Source organism: Lepisosteus oculatus, chromosome 7, assembly GCF_040954835.1.
Source record: "Lepisosteus oculatus isolate fLepOcu1 chromosome 7, fLepOcu1.hap2, whole genome shotgun sequence".
In the NCBI taxonomy this organism is placed as follows: domain Eukaryota; kingdom Metazoa; phylum Chordata; class Actinopteri; order Semionotiformes; family Lepisosteidae; genus Lepisosteus; species Lepisosteus oculatus.
Genome location: NC_090702.1, coordinates 7130927 through 7150765, shown reverse-complemented (window position 1 = coordinate 7150765; position 19839 = coordinate 7130927). Strand labels below are relative to the sequence as shown.

At 38.8% G+C, this 19839-nt stretch overlaps 1 protein-coding gene across 11 annotated transcripts in view; it reads right to left on the bottom strand.

Annotated features, from left to right (window-relative positions):
• Positions 1-19839, bottom strand: part of erc1b (ELKS/RAB6-interacting/CAST family member 1b) — a 342306-nt gene that overhangs the window by 298839 nt on the left and 23628 nt on the right. For all 11 annotated transcript variants that reach the window (XM_069192087.1, XM_069192086.1, XM_069192090.1 and 8 more), the window contains one exon: positions 17589-18662. In XM_069192087.1, coding sequence (XP_069048188.1) covers positions 17589-18272 — 684 coding nt within the window. In that variant the 5' untranslated portion in view covers positions 18273-18662. The remainder of the gene's footprint in view (positions 1-17588; positions 18663-19839) is intronic.

Sequence of the window (19839 nt, the reverse complement as noted above, 5' to 3'; positions counted from 1 at the left end):
ACAGATCGTATAATTAGCCAGATGTGTGAAAACACTCAGAATCCTAAAATAATGATCCTTAATGAGAGGAAATTGTGATTTGACAAGTGTTACTTAAACACTGAAGTCAATTAGAGATGTGTATGTTTGTCTGAGCATGTACCAATTTAAAAGTGAATGCGAAAGTCTTAATTATTCATTTACAATCCAGATAAAACAAACAGCCTTTTTCGTTTGCTGAACTGATTGCTCTGGACTGCAGAGAGGTGGGAAAAGCTTTTATTTACAGTAAGTGAGCATCAAACCCAAGGATTGGCAAATTACAGTATTGCCAAGAACCAGCAAGGCAGAGAAAACACAAGGAATCTGGTCTTAATCAGCAGAAGGCAAAAACTCATTTTTTTCTGCTTCTTGAGAGCTGGTGTCTCTACAGGTTTTCAATTAAACCCAGCTTTAATGACACAGATTTGCTCAATATAGGGATGATTAGATGACATTATCAGCATCTACCAGTTCTTTATATAGGGGTGCTTCAAAATGATCTAGAAAACCTATCAGACGCACTGTCCCCCCAGGACCAGGAAAAAGGGAAAGCCCTAATCTAAAGGATTTGCCCAAACAAGGATCAGCCACTGAAGCTGGTTTTAGAAGCTGAGGTCTTAATCAGAGAAACCTTTTCTTTATATGTATTACATGACTAAATATTGGGTCACAGTTTCACAGTTTATGACTGAAAAGTGCTTGGGTTTTCAAAAGGTATTGAAAGAGCTGGTAACAGGCTAAAATGGTTATATTTAATCCAGTACCTTTCCATCAGCATGTGCTCTATGGATTGTGAATCAAAGCAGAGTTCCCCTTACTCCAAGCCAACCCATCTAATAAGACTGTCTATGAGCGTGTGCACCAGTCAAGACTGGTTATCTCTGCTTGTCCTTTAGGTATACTGCTCTCTATTTTTGTTTTTTAGCATGCCTCCTATTGATCTGCTTTGAGGTATTTTGACCCCTGCTCTCTGCTAACTAATCTTTTCATTGATTTTGCATACATCACTTGCCCCTCTACTCTCTCCACATACATGCTGCAAAATGTAGGCCTTCTCTAAATGTCTTCCAGCAACTGCATTAGATCCACAGTCAGACACAGACATCAATGGTACTCATGAAGATCTTAACCACTTGTACTTGTGCAGCCAGACATGCACTAGGGAGGTAACACTCATACAGCCATCAGCAGGGCTCGTATGATTAATGAATTAGCTAAGATTGAGATTAACTCAGAATTTTGTTTTCCATTGCAATTCATATTAGAAAGCTTGTATTCCCAATACATTAAACTGCAAAATCCCAGAGGACATGAACCAGAGTAGGAGTAAAAACAAGACAGGGAAGCTTTGGGCAAAAACAAAATTAAGAGAAACAAAAGCCAGGTTATTTTAATGACTTCAGTTAAGCTATTCCGATAATACAAGAGTACCTCTGTTGCACCTGATGATGCTTGAAGTCCAAGAGCTTTAGAAAGAAACCATTTTGCACTCCTTATTGGAAACCTTTCTTAACTGTTCTGGTCCATTAAAATATTATAACCATTATAAAGGTCAAGTATTTCCATCAACATAAAGGTGTTAGATTCAAAATGGACTAAACAGTATGTATTCAAGAAAATGAACAGTGTGCATTCCAGGGTTTTATCGTCATCATCACTGAGCATCACCTTCTGCAGTACAACTTTCACTAGTCTTCTTTTAATGAAATAAAAAACAAATATCTTGTGTTTACACTTTTCATATCAGAAAGCTTCAGATTATATTTTTGAAGATTTGAAGGCAAAACCAATAAAGTACAATAAACAAAGTAGGAAATAAGGAAAAATTACAGCACACCAACAAAAGTCTAATGTGTGTAAAAAGTCACAATCCATCTGAGAAATGGTTTCATGACTGTTAAAAAAGCAATTACAAAGAGACATAAAAACTGCACTGAATTACACTACCTTCAGCTGAGGAGTTTTCATTATTAACATATGAAAATAAATATAAAAAAATCTGTCCAGGCTTCAAGATGACAACAACTTTCTTTTCATATTTCCATTTATACTGTATTTCACATTTAAAGCTCAGAGCATGAGCTGAGAACAGCCAAGAATCCCAACTCTCATACACTGTGGCTGTTCTTTCAGCGCTACCTCCTAGAATTAGATAGCGGTATTCTGGCATAGTCCACACCAAATGTACACAGCTGGAGGGCAGCAGCCTAGGGCTTTGCATGTCCGGACTGAGCAGGCCACCCCTCTTCAAGAGAGTTCGCTGGGAAAAAAGCTGGATGGGAAGCTGACTGGTTCAAGGCAATGTGGAGGGCTCCGAGTGATAAGTAAAGCTTCATACCACACCTATACTCTACTCCTTATAAGGAAAGCAACTCATTCCAATCTCAGACTCAGATGCCAAACCTCCTGGCTTGAAAAGGAAAAAGAAATACATATAAAAACTCTGATACTGTTATGCTTACAAGCCAAAAAAAAAACAAATATACAGCATGCTTTCCTCTGGCACAGAGCGCCAGAAGCATATTTGTTATTTTACACCCTCATTTTCCTTTCACATCCTACGGCATGTTTAGTCTTTTTCTCAGGCTTGCAAATTCAAGACAAACCTTATGCTAAAACATGCCCACTGTGACTTTGCCATGTTCTATCATGGAAATTCTGCATTCGGGCTATTGTTTGTCTGCACTCCCTATGTTTTGTTACATTCAAGCCTGATCGTAAATCTGTAAAAACAAGTACTGTAGATGCCTTGGATTTACAATAAGTCTGAAAATCACTGCAATCCATAACGTCTTGGACTACTGCTCTAATTGACTTAAGCGTCGACTGGCAGATTCCTTTAGCCCCGTCTACAGAACAAGTTGCCCAATCTCCTTCAGCACCTGGCCATGCAGAACACACTGCTTTTCCCTGCCTGGACTCCGGAGATACTGAGTCCAGCCAAAGCTCTGATGTCATCACACAGGCGTGAGTAGCTGGCAGATGCCAGCTTCCTGGGCCACCCATAGGGAGCAACAGACCATGCTCCTGCCAAACAGACAAGACATGCATGCAGGGCAGGGGGGGACAGAGGGCTATGTTGCTATTTCAGGATAACAGAAAGCACGTAGTCAACACCAGCACTAAAGATGGTAATACATAAAGCAGAGATGCTGAAGAGTGCAACGTATGGAGGAAAAACGGGAAAAGATGTACTGTATGTTCTTGCCTTGTTTCCTAACAGATGATCCCTGGCAATAGGAACATGTCAGGGTGTATAAAACTGGCACATCAGTCCCCTTAAGCTGGATACAATCAGACTCCCCGGTGTTTACTGCAAGGAGCTGGCAAGTTATATCAAGGCCTGGCAGCAAAACCCCTTGCCCTTCCAGATCTGGCGAGATTGAGTCAGCTTCAGATGAAAGCTGGTAAATATTCCCTTCTCCTAATAGCAAAGACAGACCACGTCACAGAGTTATATTTAAACATATATTCTTACCGTCCTGAACTTTGCCCCAGCTCTCAGTGAGAACAGCAGTACCTACAGACATGTTTTAAATGCCTGATGCTCATGAGAGTTATGACTATAGTCTTGAAATGATACGGTCATGATGTGCCATGGAAAAGAAACAAGACAAAAGAAAGGGATCTAACACCCCAATTAGAAAGATTACAAACTGGAGGGGGCCATTCAGTTCGTCCAGCCAATTAGGTAATTAGTAGATTAACTGATGCAATGATCTCATCTAGGTGTTTCTTGAAAGAAGCCAGGGTGTCAGCTTCAACAACATTGCCAGTTAGCTTGTTCCATACTCCCACAACCCTTTGAGTAAAGAAGTGCCTCCTGTTCTTAGTTTTCAATGCAATTCCATGTAGTTCCACTTGTGTCCTCTGGTTAATCGCTTATTGCTCATTCTAGAGAAATCTGCTGGGTTGTCCATGTTTTTGGCCATTTTGAATACTTGCATCAGGTCTCCTCATTGTCTTCTCTGTTCAAGACTCTGTTCAGTTCCTTCATCCTATTGTGTAATACAGTTTAACAAACTATAACATCCCTGAACTGAAATTCTACTTTTTTAACTATATATGTAGGCATTTTGTTTGCCTTTTTAACTGCTTTCAGTTATAAGATGTCAATTACATGTTATAAGTAAAAACCTCTCTTTCATAAGTAGTCTCTTTCCCCTCAGTGTTACTGATTAGGTATTTATATAGTTTAAATATTTACTACCTGCAGTTGTCTACAACTACATTAAAAGCCATCTGCCAGGTGTTTACCCAGTCTTTAATTTTATCTAAACCTTGCTTAAATTTTGTTTGCTGCTACTATATCTAGCTCAACTACTATTAACTATTTCTCAAACAATTCTCAATACACGCAGTGAATGTTTACCACTTACATTTTAACAATTAACTTTTCAAAAGGCTTGTGAAAATGTAAATAATATGCTCAGTTTTCGCTAATGTTGTCGGAAGTTCAAGAAAGTCTAAAAGTTAAATTAAGAAAGATCAACAATTAAACCCAAGTTAACTAATCCCTAGGTTTCTACTGCTATACAGATGATTGGACTCCAATTCCAATGATTGTTTCCTTAAGTCTAATAATTGTTTTCATAACATACATGTACAGTAATGTCCATGTACAGTGGGATTAATTGGTGTATTATTATTTAGTTCAGTTTTATCACTAAACTATCACTATCAGGAGATGGGGAATTGTTTCTCTTAAATTTCTCTTAAACGTCTGGTAAATATAGTTCCTCTGCTTGTTCTATGTTTTTATTTAATGAATGAGGTCTTTCCTTGTGCTTAGTTTGGCAAGGTTATTCCCCCAATTTCTTATTAAAAGTAAATTTAGGAAATTACAAAAAGATTGCTTTTTTCCCATGCCATTTGCAGAATCCTTTTAATTCCATTTGCCGTTTTTCATTTGCTGATGAGCTGCTATTATACAATATGATAATACTTTATATTCTAAAACGAATCATACAACAAGTAAACACACATTACAGTATAACACGCATATACCCATCCATATTCATTTCACACCACTCCTACAAGAACTCACAACTACACCAGAACTCCCTCCACAATAACACTGTTCAGATACTGTATAACTCATCAGCCCCTCATTTTTGCACAAAAATCTACAGATAGCACACACATAAACTATTGCTCCATTTATTGTGAACTAATTGATGGATTGAGCATAGGATAAAATAACTCCTTGTCCTGTTAAGCCTACATTAAGGAATTCCTAAATGAAACGTGTTTGAATGCACGAGTTGATGCTCTTCATGCAAAACATGAATGTTGAGTTATTTATGATTATTTCCATTCTTTTCCTAGCTCGTCTGATAACCTCTCAAAAAGCCTTTGAAAATTTGTTTAAATTTTTGCAGTGTGGGGAATGCAGCCTTTACTGCGCTAGAGTCTCTAACCAGCTCTTTCTAACAGTTAAATAGCTGTCAAGAGAAATCAGATCAGATAAACTGGTCATCCTGTGCCTCGGGATTTGTTGAAATAAAACATTTTTGGCTTATCCCTTTTTTTATGGTTGTCCTTAAGCTTTTGGGGAGCAACATGGAGAAACTTCCAGCATAATTCCAAACAATCCACATTCACATGTGCAGTAGAAGTCTTGTGCTCCTGTTTCTGATCCCACTGTGCTCGAAATGCTGCAGGCATGTGTTAGCTCAGCCCTCCTGTTGACATCTCCTCTGCAACAGAGCAATGCAGTGTTGCATCTTTCCTTTCACAACAGGGAACAGCTGACTGAACATATTAAATGCTAAGTAGGGCGTAAATGAGGATTCACCTTCCTGGGAGACAAGACAGTGGGTTTTATGGCCATATGGCTCCAGGTTCACAGAAGCAGCTGGGGGGCCTTCAGGTGTTTGAATCCATTTCATAACACATTAGGGAACAGTAAGTCTTGATCTCTTAAAGAGCAATGACATGTCAAAGTCCCACAATTAGCTCTTTCAAATTTATATCAATGATCTAGATTCAGGGATGGTTAGTAAACTAGTTATGTACACAGAAGCAAAGGACACTCAAAAGGATTTAGATAAAATTCAATACTCAAACACCTGGCAGACTGTAGAAAGATTTATTTTGATTTACGTCATTTATATAATGTGGGGAAGCAATAAAAAGCAAACAAGGTGTCAGATTAGCTAAAAGAGTAGAATTCAAATCAAGTTAAAAATTGTACAATATACTAGTACGACCTTTTCAAGGACATGCAGAAGTCACTTAGTCACAACAAAGGTTATAGGAGTCTGAGCCAAACTGCCCAGCCATGCTATAGAAGTGGACTGTCAGGTTTCCATTAAGAAACAGCTGGATGAGATCTTTGGTTCAATTACTATAGCTCCCAAAAAACAAAATAAGCCAGATGGGCCGAACGGCCTTGTCTCATTTGCAAACTTTATTATGTTATTAAGTATCTTACTGTACATAAACTACAGAACAGAGCCAAAAGAAAATCAAAGTCAGAATATACTTTGGGTGAAGGCAGCACAGAAAAAAATTGCTTAGAAAAATCAGACTTACAGTTAAGTAACCTACAACTTAATTAATGGAAAGCCATCTTCAACAGCAATAGTAAACTGTTTTACTCTGATCTTCTAACTTTTCACAACATAGATAAATCAATCCCCTATCTACTATTTCAACATGGAACTCCTATTGACCATTAACAGACTCTAATCTGATAGACTAACAGACTCTGCATGGATATCAAATCAAGGCAACACTGAAGACTTAATTCTTCAAAACAAGCTTAGGTGGTGACAGAAGAAAACTGTCTCTATGAAGTCATGAAGAATTGAGGTCATGTAATTACGCACAGTCCATAGCATTTTATTTAAAAATCTTTCAAATGCATGGTTGATAACACTGTGTTCTGCTCATCCCCATCACCGGACTGGCCTGATTCCCCAGGAAGAGCTGGAGAGGGTTGCTAGGGAAAAAGAAGTCAGGTCTATCCTGGTCAGCCTGTTACCACCACCACCAACCACCTTTATGGAAGAGAACTGATCTAAACGCGTTTCCCCCAATGCTAAAACATTAAATTCCACATAAATGTGACATTTGTAACAGATTTTTAAATGCTTATATTCATTAATCTGTCTGAATGGTCCAAACCTCTGGAAATAAACATGTCATATGTTTTATTACTGCATTTACTTAAACACTGCAAAAACACTAAGGTTCACTAGTCAATAAATTTGCAGATTCCAAATTTGTTTCGTTTTACTCAGAAGACACCACAAACATGAAAATCAAAACTGATTTTTATTTGGCTCAATAAACATCTCACAAAAACAATCATAACTTGGGCTTTAGTATAGCAACATATTTGTATTTGTGTATTCTTAAAACGTATACCGTAAAAATGATGTACAAAAATATGATAAAGTAATAAAGATGGCTTTGTGCGACATTATAGGACTTAGGGGGTGAGTTGTCACATATATATACTCACATACACAAACCTGTGTAATCCAATAGATCTTCACCTCACCACCTACGACAAGAGTGCTCTGTCAGTTAATTCAATAGTGCTGCCTGCCAACAGGCCTCTGTAAGCAGGGCTCTGGATATGTTTACTCTTCCCTCTGCCCCCGGCTGCCACAGGAAGTCGGCTGCTCTGAGGGAGCTTGAAAACAGAGCAGCTCAAATTCACAGCTGAGAGCCTAATGCCAGGCTCCCCGGCAGTTCTGCAAACAGGCCTGTGTTTGAGCAGCCCTAGGTAAACACTGCAGCAGATGACAGTGGTGTTGGTTAAAGCTGTGTACAGTGCTCACCCCCTTTCAAACACCATCATCTTCCCTTCAGCTGCTCCTGCAGTTATCTCCCAGTAGAGCTCACCAGCTCTTTGTGGCTTCAGAGAAAAAAACCAAAAACCAAACGCTCACATTCCAATGTGTTTAAACAGGCCTTTTCAAGAATGCCAGAGTTCAATCATCCCCCCTCACCAAAGGCCAGGGCAAAATTACTTTAAAATAACATAACTGCTGGCTTGGTTAGCACAGACCTTCCAAACCAGCATTTCTTTCTTACAAATACTTTTTTAAGAAACTGAATGAATGTATTTTTCTCTTACATTGTCACACAAAATCTCACATGCTCCACATTATTGAATCTTTAAATATTATGATGTCTATAACATGAGAACAGACTTCAAAAAAACTTCTCTCATTCAAATCACTTCATCTCAATCAAGGAAGCGTCCTGCATTAAATAGATAATTTCTGAGTCAAGAGCTCAGCGGTTGTGAGGAAATAAGTCTTCCCATTCTTTGCCAGAGTTATAGACAAAATGGCAAACAAGACCAGATAATACTGCAAAGTTCTCCATAACAGAAAATGGTTTCTGTCAGTTTAACAAATCCAAACACTCACCTTTTACTGTGGTGAAACAGCTGTACAAAAACATAAAATCTCACTGTACTTAAGAAATTAAAAAGATCTGTATTTCTATCTATATGTATAAGCAAAATGTTTGATTTATCTAGAATTTATAAATATGAATGCAACAATCACTGTGACACTTGAAAAAAAATAATAAGCCTTAAGTCAAGAAAGAACAGAATGCACTACACAAAATCAATTGTGTAGAAGAATATCTTCACAGAGCTCAAATATACTGAAGGGAAACGGGAACAAATGCTCCACTTTGAAGCTGTATTAACCTAACCCAGGCACTTTAATATCTCTTAAAAACAATATACCATACTGAGGAGAACATGCAAGGCTGATAACATTGAACGAAAAATGCTTCCATGGGCAAAGATGAATCAGGAGGAAATTTTAAAGCCTAAGACAACAAAAGGACAGACAGGGTCCTATTTTATTCATTTTTGGCTTTGTGGAACATCCTTCACATTTATTACAGGAACTCTTTATCTGTAATGACAAACTCATGAATGGAAACTAAATTTAAAAATGTTAATTTTCTTTCACAAAATATATATTTCAATAATACATATCTTCACAAGATAAGTGAATACTGTAATGAACTGAGACCACATTTTTACATCATGAGCCTAACAGTTATATAAAAGGTATTAAACATGAATAAATGTATTTAGATGCTTTACAGTAAAGTAAGAACTTCGAGATAACATGCGCAATGATGCATAAGAGCACAATTTGTGAAAAAACCACTACTGCATTTTTTATATTTATGAAGCCCACAATAACACTAAAAAACTGCAAAATGTATCTGGAGAATTAGATACAGCCTGCTCTCTCCCGGATAAGAAATTAAATTCATCAAGGTTTTTTATTGTTAAAGCATTTGTGCTAGCAGTGTCACAACAGACCAGGGACAAATGAAAGAACAACAGAAACAAAACACTGTATGGACCTACAGTGAAATATTGTGAAGTGATCAACATAAAATGATGTTTTATCAGTAAAACCATACAGTACGTGTCCCAAATATTTTCAGTTTCTAACATTTAGATAAAGCAGCTACTGTTAAAAAATATATATATCAATGATCAATAAAAGATTCTAACATCCTTCAAAAACTAAAAAGAAATTCCAATCTAAAACAGAAATTGAACAGAAACCCAGATTTTACTAAAACAAGTTAGCAATGTAATCAGGTACTGTACTGTTGTGTGAATGTGGCCTGTATTATAATTCAGTCATATCAAAGTCAATTAAAACTTTAAGGACTTATATCAAAATTCTAATTATAACACTTTCAAAAACCTTCAAGTCATCAGGTTTTATACGATTGAAATGTCTGCTAAAAAGAGCGGGGTTGTGCTGATACATTAATTTCTGCAAGCCTTGAGTTGCTATGCTGTGCTTCATGATTGAATAGGTGCAATAAGCATTCCTTTCTCATTCCATTGCTTCAATCTCTCTTTTCCAGGTTGACAGCCAATTTGAATAAATTTCCTAGAACACGAAAGACATTTTCAAGCAAACTCTGTCTGTCGCCGGCTAGAGGTCAGTACTTTCTCTGCCTCACCTTCTGACTTTTGGGACAGTCAAAATTCATCCTCCTCCCAAAGAATCAACTGTATACTGTACTTCACTTGATGTCAAATCACAAGGTTGAGTCAAACTCCCTGAAGCATGACCTCCCAGACCTAATTAACTTCTTCAAATCAGTCTCCTTTTTCCTGGACACAAGATAAACCAAAAAGATTCTGCACAAAAGCTGTATAAAGTGCAATTGTTATGCATTAATCCCATTAAGACCGAAAGCCACTACTTCTCTTGTGAGAGAGAACAAGCTTTAATTGTCAGCTATTCTCTAAAGGTGTACTGTAGTACTCTATGCATTTTTAAGCCAATCGTGTGAAATATCCAAATTGACAGAGGCAAAACTGCCCTTGTAATTCTTTGTTTTATTGTTCTTTGTTTCTTTTAATCCTGAACTCCAAGGAGGGAGATCTAATAATTTTATGTGTAGTGACATACATGTAAAATATTGCAAGCTTTTGCACTACAACATGGACTGATTTTAGAAAGCATATAAAACTACTAACTGATGGGAGAGTTCTCCAGATATGCTCCCATTAGATCTGGAATGTATATGTTGAAAGATTCCTGGGTGAGAAATAGCATTTCAAACACCAACCCTTTCATCAAAGTGTTCTGACTGTAAAAAGTGTATTTCCTTTTCCACAATCTGTTTAATATATTCACATATGCAGCAAAATCTTTATATTATTTATGAATTTTTCACCAAACTGCCAGCAGCAGACTGCGTGTAGTTATTCAGTATAAGAACACAAGCACACAAATAAATTCAATTCAGGTTTCTTATGCCCCATTGGAAACACAAAGGTCTCTGTCATTCTTGCAATAAAGCAGCCTCCAGAGATCTAAAGTCCAAGTCTGTCCTGATTATTTCTTCATACAATTGGATATACTGTAAAGTAGTATTATATCACACTGCCATGCTTGTGCAGGAAAGTTAAAAGGATGCAGGCCCTACTTAAGTGTTCCTATTATTCCAGATTTCTGTGAAATGAAGTAATAATTTTGGGTTTTGTTTAGTCAAAGACCAGCACCCACCATCACTGCTCACTTGAACAATCAATAGCATGTGGGCACACAACAAAAAAAAAGAAATTACAGTTTTCACTGTTCCATGGGGCTCAAAATCCTCAAAAATCACCCACCTTTGAAGATCTCATTATTCACATATCAGTAAGAGGATTACAGCCACGATCAACAGAGAAATAATTCTTAAATTAGAATGCTTGATTAGATTTTAATAGTTGGAAATGTAAACCCACTGCTAGATAATTTGTTGAGCATGTCATCATGTGTTTACCACTAACTGTGCTGTCTAATCTGATAACCTGGCTCCTCTCAAGTAATGGCTCGACATCCTTGGACCAAACAGAACTAACTACCAAACAGGCAAGATGGGCCAACTGGTCTCCTTTCATTTGTAACCTGTCACACACACTAAGGATCAAAACCTTTAAGAGCGGTACAGAGGAATTCTCCATTAAACCCCTACATGTGTGAAGGACTCCAATATCCTTGCAAGATAAATTTGTGCTGAGTATGAAGTGTACTGCTGTAGTGAAAGACCCCATTACATCAGGACATCTTCAGTCAGTGACTAAGGATCACTAAGAGCTGAAAAGGAATGAAACCCCAAGGTCAGGACTGGACAATCCTGACTAACTGCACCTGATCAGTAGGCAGAGATTACGGACATATATTCTTACATAGAAACAAGACACTTCCTGTCTTTCTACTTTGCCCCTGCCTATGGCGTTTAATGCAGATCAGTCCTCAAAAATTCCTAACTCCTGCATCTTCTGGTTTGTGTTCCAACACACCCACTACTTATTACTTATCGAACCCTTAAATTTACTCAAAAATTCCAAACTTTTATTACAGTTTCCTGTTTACCACAAGCATCTTGCACCTAACCACCAGAAAGCATCCACAAGTACAGGTTACAGAACTCACATCTGCGCCCAAATGATGAAATGTTTCAGGGCTGACCTTTGACTTTAACACCTGGTCATTGAGACAGTGCATATAAACAGGAGTTCAGAATCCACTCAGCACTGGCAGTTTAAGAGAGATAAAGATATTTATTTGCAATGTCCATTTCAAATAGTTAATCAAATGATTCAATTATCCCAAGAAATAGATAACTATGCTATCAGGAAAAAATACACAGGAAGTCCCAAGTACCACAAGTCAGAGGGGTGGAGCATTTTAGTCTAAATAACTGTAGTAATTGATTTTTTTCTCTTGTGGTGGGAGTGGAGAGGATTAACTGCTTGAGGTAGTCACTAGAGAAAAATGTATGGGTTGTAATCTGTAGTTGAGGAGATCTCAGAGAGCTGTCAAAGGAACAGTTACATACGTAGTAATAAACTGTGTGATGGAGCTGAATCATCAGTGACTGTGGGGAAAGTGAAGAACGAGTTCTTCAGTCCTTAGTCATGTGCAAAAGATTTGCCAACAGGAAATCTCACCTCATATTTGCATTATTAGCTGATGCCTTTAGATCTAATTCCAAGATCTAAACATTTTCACAACACTGGATAAAATAACCAAGGGCTGGAAATCACTCTTGATGGCACAGTGGTCAGCACAGCTGGCTTGGGAGTATTGGGGTCCTAGACACCCAAGGTGCTGCCTAAGTGGAGTCTGTATTTGTGTGCGTTTTATGTGTGTTTCCTCTGGGTGCTCTGGTTTCCTTCCACAGCCCAACGAAATACTGGTAGGTTAACTGGCTTCTGGGAAAATTGGCCCTGGTGTGAGTGTGTGCAGGTTTGTGTCCGTTTGCCCTCGACAGACTGGCATTCTGTCCAGGGTGTATCCTGATTGCACCCATTGCCAGCTGGAATAGGCTCCAGCTCCCCTGTGACCCTATATCATACTAAGCAGTTAGGAGATGGATGGATCAGCGAATATAATTCAGAACAGATCTGGCTAGTCCTCCCCCAGATCTTAAATCAAAATGATAGGTGGTCAAAGAGTACTCTTTGCTGCTACTGTATGTGCACTGCTATGTGTACTATGCTTTGCTGCAGTACAGTATATCTTTTTATCATTGTACATGCTTTGATTTCTAGGTTCTATGCAAACTGTATGATGTATTTGAATGCAGCATGAATAAAAGGGTTGTCAAAAAGAATGAATGGACCCGATATGGTGCAGTCTACCAATGAAAGGAGATCCTGGGGTGACAAACTCTGAACTGTGCTCACTGGGTTTTGCCAATATTTATGAAGTACTGCATGATTCTCTCAATACTATAAAACAATGGCACACAGCAAGTATGAGAGGTCTGTATAAATGCTACTTCCACAACATAACTCAAGAGCTGTAAGCATGTATTCGAGAATAAATTCTTTCCGAATAGCATAGAACTCATACAACAGCCAACAGTATTGTACAGTAGGCATTTTCTAGAAATGAGGAGTGGGTCTATCGCCTGTTGATATTGAGGGCTTCTTTCACCTAGATCCTGTTCAAGTGTGTCCACTTTGATGTAGTACATCAGTCTTTTTACTTACATTCACAGTGTTTAAACATTTAGCATTTATCTTCATATGTTTCTGTTTTCAAAGGGGAAAACAGTTACAGTTTCATATTTTCACAATGGGTTTTAAAATGTCATAATTCCATTTTTTTTTTAGCACAAGGGTAATCTTCACCGTCTGGCGAAGGCGAGTCTACTGGGGCGGGTAGTACCCAGTGAAGAAAGAAACTACAGTATAAAATATTAGACACAAAAATCAAATCCATTTAGAAGGGAAAAATATTTGGCTTCGGTGCACATGGTAACGTACTGCCCCAGAAAAAACAGGAAAAGGCCAGTACTTCCTACGCATACAGAAGGAACACATCCTCAGCAACAACAACTATTCCTCCATCAAGCTCCGTTTTCCCTCCTCTCTCAGTCAGCCAGCTTCAACACCCAGGTATGTGCTCTCCAAAAATATTAAATGAACAGGTAAGGAAGGAGACTGCTTTATCACATAATCCTCAGAAAAGAATGCCTGGTTTCTCTCAGAATGAGCACACAACCTGTGCACCTTCACTCCAAGAGCCACTGAGGCCAGGGTTGGACAAAATTCAAAAGCCATGACAGCCACCTACCTTGTCAGTCGGCTTTTACAGCACTTTATAAATCCACAGGCTACATGGAGCTCCGAACAAGCCGCTACCTTAGACGCCCTTTCCAGGGGAGCAGAAACCTTCAGCAGGAAGCCTTATAAATGTTTGATTTATAGTCTGTTTCATCAATTGAATCCATTTCATTCTGGGCCTCCAAGGGATTGTTTTCCTTTTCTGTTTCTTCCTCTCTCACTTCATATCCTTCTGCATTGTCAGGGTTGCTTAAATTCCCACGATTGGACAAGACAGTTACTGACAGAGGTAGCAATAAAGCAGAGCTGGTGAAAGGAACTATGAGGGACACCTCTTCTAATTTAAGAATAAAAACTGTTTCAGACTTGGCTTGTAGTGGGCTGCATTTCATTCCCTTTTCTTCATCTGCCACAAAATTCACAATGAAGCAAATTTAAACAGGCCCGATTCATTTGGATGAAACTCAGACCTGAATACCTAACATTCATATAATCCATTTTAATCATAGTGGCTTTAGGGAAGGAAATCATAACTACAAATGACATCAATTTGCATTCTAAATGGGATGTTTTTCGGTCTGTATTAGCATTTCTTGTACAAATACGTCAACGGTCCAGTGTGTCTTTCAGGTAAGGCTTGTTTTCCATGACTCTCCAACAAAGTACCAGTGGTTAAGAAAAGTAAATCTATGTCTGATGGTGTGCATTTCAATAAAAGTCTCTCTGTGTATGTGGAATATTTGAAGGCTTTTTAATTCCAGGGCATTGACACATTACAAGAAGAAACATGCATTAGGCATTTAGTGTTTGCAGTGACTTCTAAAATATTTTCTTATGTTACTTTTTCTTGATCTTTACTCATATTAATAGAGTATCAGTAATATTACTTTGTATTCACAATATTTCTATAATATACGTAGAAAACTATGTCAATTACAGACCTGGGATGCTTAAGCCTGATACTGTCGTTTTGAAAACCTGTACACTTTGAAAAGATTTGCCTTTTTCCAATATTTATTTTTTTCCTGCTTCTTTGAAATAAAACTACAACTAGGTGTTCCTCCATTTCCCACAAAGCTTGTGATAAAACAAAGGCATCAGCTATCGTTCTAGTGAAAATGAAATGAAGGATCTCCCCTCCAGTGAGGGAGTTCAGAGAAAAGCCTGCCTCTTTTAGAAGTTCTCCAGGGGCTCCCTTAGACACCATTCAGATATTGCAAGACTAGGCCTGTGGTAGGCCATCAGCTACACATACCCACATTAACTTTAATTAAAACACTGCTCATGTGCTAGCAAAATCAGAAGGAAATGCATATTTGACAGTGGAAAGATAACCATCATTAATGTAAAATTGTGTGAAGTAAAATGCAACATTAAAGCTGTGACAACATGGCATGCAACCAAACCATTTCTCTTCAAATCTGAATGCAGTACCATTTACCATTGAACAATGCTGAACAGTACAGGCAGAAACCCAGACCTCAGCGGGGTTTCTGAAAAGGCCTGCTTTTCCATTACAGCTTTTCAGAAGGAGATCACTTTGCCATGATTTATAGTACAATCAGAAACAAACAATTTCAGAAAAACCATGGGGGGGAGACACTAGAAGCTCTGGATTGTTTGGTATAAAGTTGTGAAACAAACATTCAGTCAAAATGTCGTTAAAGCTTCACCTAATGAGTTACCAAGGAATATACCCAATATGCAGGTGTTACTATCATTAGCGTTAAGATTAGAATTTCTATGTGGGATTTCTTTTATTCCAAGGCATGCCTCTGACTACTTTCACCAGAAAACTAAATAGGATATGTGGCTGACAAAAACTTTTGATGAGAGAATGATTTCAAGTAGAAACTAATTTCCATTTCTAATTAAAAGAAATAAAGATTCCCAATTTTATATCAATTTCAATCAATTTTAACCTGTAAAAAACAGGCACGTATTGATATTTAGATGCAGTTAATTCAAAAGGTCAATTTTGCAATTAAAACTAAATCAGGTTAAATTAAGGGATTTAAATTTTAAAAATGTTTTATCTAATAAACAAAGATTTATTAAAAAACAGTATTGTACTACATTAGAATATATTTTCTAACATTGGAAGGATCCAAACAGGTGACCTCAGTGTTTTTCCTAACAATATGAGAGAAAAGAAACCTTTGTCTTCAGTGACCAATTATCTTGTAGCAGCTATAGTCAGCAATAATATCAAAGGCTCTTCTCATGTTTGCAACACTTAATGCTCTTATGACACTACCAAATCTTAGGATTTTTTAGGGCTATTCAACCCATTAATAAGTATTTTTTTGTTTGTGCTACATAATTTCTTAACAGCATCAAGCCTTGATTTGATCATCTTCACTGCCACAAGATATTCCGACAATTCTATCAAAGCATTGATAAAACCTTACACATTCTGTAAGACTGAAATAAATTAATTTGTAATATAAATGTCCCTGCATTTTGCTCATCAAACTCAACTTGCAATATCTAATCGGAACAACGTTACCAATTTCCATTAAAAACTGAAGACCTGAATCAAGTCTCCCCTTCAGAAATGTTTTACTTGAGATTGAAAAGATCTCAGTTTCTTCAGCCTTTTCTTATAACACATCCCCTTCAGTCTAGGGATCAGTCTTGCTGCTCTTCCTAAAATTTTCTCTAATGCTTCTTTGTCCTTTTTTAATGTACAGACCAGAACTGCATGCTGTACTCCAGATGAAGTCATAACAGACCAGTAGTTCTCAGTCTTGGTTCTGAAATGTCTCTGTCTCTGTCTCTGTTGTTTTCGTGTTACCCCTGAACCTTTAATCACCACTGATAATTACCACCCCAAACTGATGTGCTTGCCTGTTTAGTCTTTTTTTATTGTACTCAATCCTAGGTTGAAAAAAAATACTCTTGTACACTGTCACTCAGTCCTGGTGCTAGGTACTGTATCCCTTGTGTTTTCTGTCTTTTGACGCTGTTTTTAAAATCTGATCTCAGCTCTGAAAAAGCTAAATGAGATTAGGAATTGACAAGAACCCTGTGCTGATAAGCGAGTTTCAAGCCTTCATTGAGGTGTGCAAACTGAGCGCAGTGTCACTCCCACCCTTGACAATCGCCAATTATAACCTGTTAAGAGTGAGTTGAAAGGAGGTAGCAGAAAGTACTGTGTGCAGACGCTGCTGGAAATAATACACTTTAACTTGGGTATTTCTGAAGCCAAGGACAGGGTGTAGAAAAAAAGTCTAAACCAGCAAGCACATCAGTTTACAGGCACCAATTAGCAATAGTGATTAAGGGCCCAGCTGGAATTAAATCCAGCAGACAGGTGAACTCCGGGACAAGGACTGAGAACCACTGAGCTAAGCCATTGTGTGGTTTTCAAATCACCATCTTATTTCCTCTACACTCCTGGTTCGAAGAACACTGTGTGTGAACCTATACATCTCCATGGAAATCCATGGAATGGAAGGAAAACACCCCTGAGCCCTACCTGACTCTCCTCCTGGACAACCCGGTACTGCTCCTTCCACACGGTGATCTTGGAGACCTCGTCCTTGCGCAGGGCCCGCTCCTTCTTCAGCTCGGGGCTCCAGAAGGTCTTGATGCTGTTCATGGAGGAGCTCAGCTTGCTCTCCTTCACCTCCACCTCCTTGCGCAGCAGCTCGTTCTCCCGCAGCACCTCCTTCAGCTGGGCCTGCAGGTCCATGATGGTGTTGTCCCGGGCCTGGCGCAGCGAGTGCGGCACGGTGGAGGCCATGCTGACCGCCGGCAGGTGGTGGTCCCCGAAGGCGATGGCGTCGCTGGCCACGCCGCTGCTGGTGGCGATGTTGGGGCTGCTGCCCATGGCCGTCATTCGCACCCCGTAGGGCAGGCGCCCCCCCGAGCGGCCCAGCGTCATGGTGCTCTTGGGCACGTCGGCCCCCACGTTCTCGTGGTCGCTCAGGTACATCGGCCCCGAGGTGGCGTAGGCAGCGTTGAGCGACTGGATGTTCTCCATGGAGAGGGTCTTCCCACTGCCCCCGCCCACGCTGCTGCCCGAGCTCCCTCCAGTGCTGTTCGTCCGCCGGTGGCCCAGTCTCGGGGAGCGAGGCAGTCGCGGCGAGCGCCCTGGGCTCTGGCTGCTACCACTGCTGCTGGCATCCATTTTGCCAACTGAGCGGGCACTGCCATACATGGCGGCCAACTAAGGGCTGGGACCAATAACGTCTGAAAAGGGCCTGACAACGTTTAAAAACGGAGGATTTGTTTTCGAGAGTCACTTCTAGCTTATTTTGACAGTGTGGCTGACAGGTCCCAGGTGTTCATATTTGATAAACAATTACTATTAAAGTTTCTGATTTGTGCAACCACATTGAGATGCACAAAAGTTGGAAAAGGCGCTTTGGGATTTAAAAAAAGTTTCAGGGCTGTTTTCAAATAATTTTACAAGCTGAAATGTCTTGGACGGGCAGGATGCCTTAGCTGAAAAAAAAATGTTCCTTTTTCTCTTCACTTCAGAATGAAACAGAATGGGTTGATTTAAGGTTTAAGATGTAGTCAAAAGTATTCCATGGCTTACATGAACCTACAAATGAGGAAAAAATGGGGAAAAAAAGTTAAAATAGTCTCAACTTTGCCACATATTCATTTTCAAACAGCACAATCCTTTACAGGCATACAGCTCTTTTTACTGAGAGCTTGAAATTAAACACTAAGAAAAATCAGCATTGGCTGGGGGCTAAACACAAATTGCCCTCCAGAGATTCCCTGCCTTTGGGCAAATTTTATTCACTGTCACACTTCACAGTGGACAGCTACAGGGAATGTAAATGTTAATATGCACTTACTCAACTCTGCAGAGAAAGGCTCAACCTGGAGTTTCAAAGCAGAGGACAGTGGCATCAACCATGAAACTGCCATCAAGCAACCTTGCACACAGACCTTACTCCTAATTCAGATGTGAAACAATACCCACCCCAAGCTTACATGTTGGGTCTTTGAATACTATTTTCCCCATTCATTTTCAATTTTCTTTTTCTTACTGTTCCATAAAACAGGCCATGACATCATTTTTAAACTTTCCATCATTTTTTATAATAAAATGTGAAGGACCACTATAGGAGGTGCTCTGCTATACACATCATTGCAATGTGTGTTACAATAGAAGGAGGTAAGATGATTCAGAGAGGGGGCTGTTCTTGCTTTAAATGCCTGTTCAAACCCCCTGGATGAATTACCTTCATTCATTGCCCTCTCATACGGTAGGTTTTTATGTTCTTTGTCTAATCCACAGGTTGTGAATACTACACATACAGTAGAAGGCAATACTACAGAAATTGTGTAGGATCTATACTTCAAGTATAGATGTCTTCATTTCACACATTTTGTTGTTTGGTGTTTGCACACCTGCGCATTCAAAGCTAACAAATGCAAATACACTTTAATTAGAGAAAATAAAAGGTATCTATCAAAAGAAGTCCATAACTCAAACTGAAACTAAATTCTAGAAGAGTTCAAATCAAAAGCCTAGAAAACTGTTATGGTCTCAGGTTAAGTTTAGTAAAGTAACAACACTAATATAAATCTTATCTAAGTTTCTGTGTAACTAACAGTAACCTGCATTTTTAGGCATCATGGGACTTGTGTTACAGTACAGTTACAGTATATGGCTTTACTGCTAGCAGTGCAAACCTTGTTAACAAAATTGTTAGGAAAACCCTTGTATTCCACACTGTACTATATAACATCCTTACAAGTCTCTT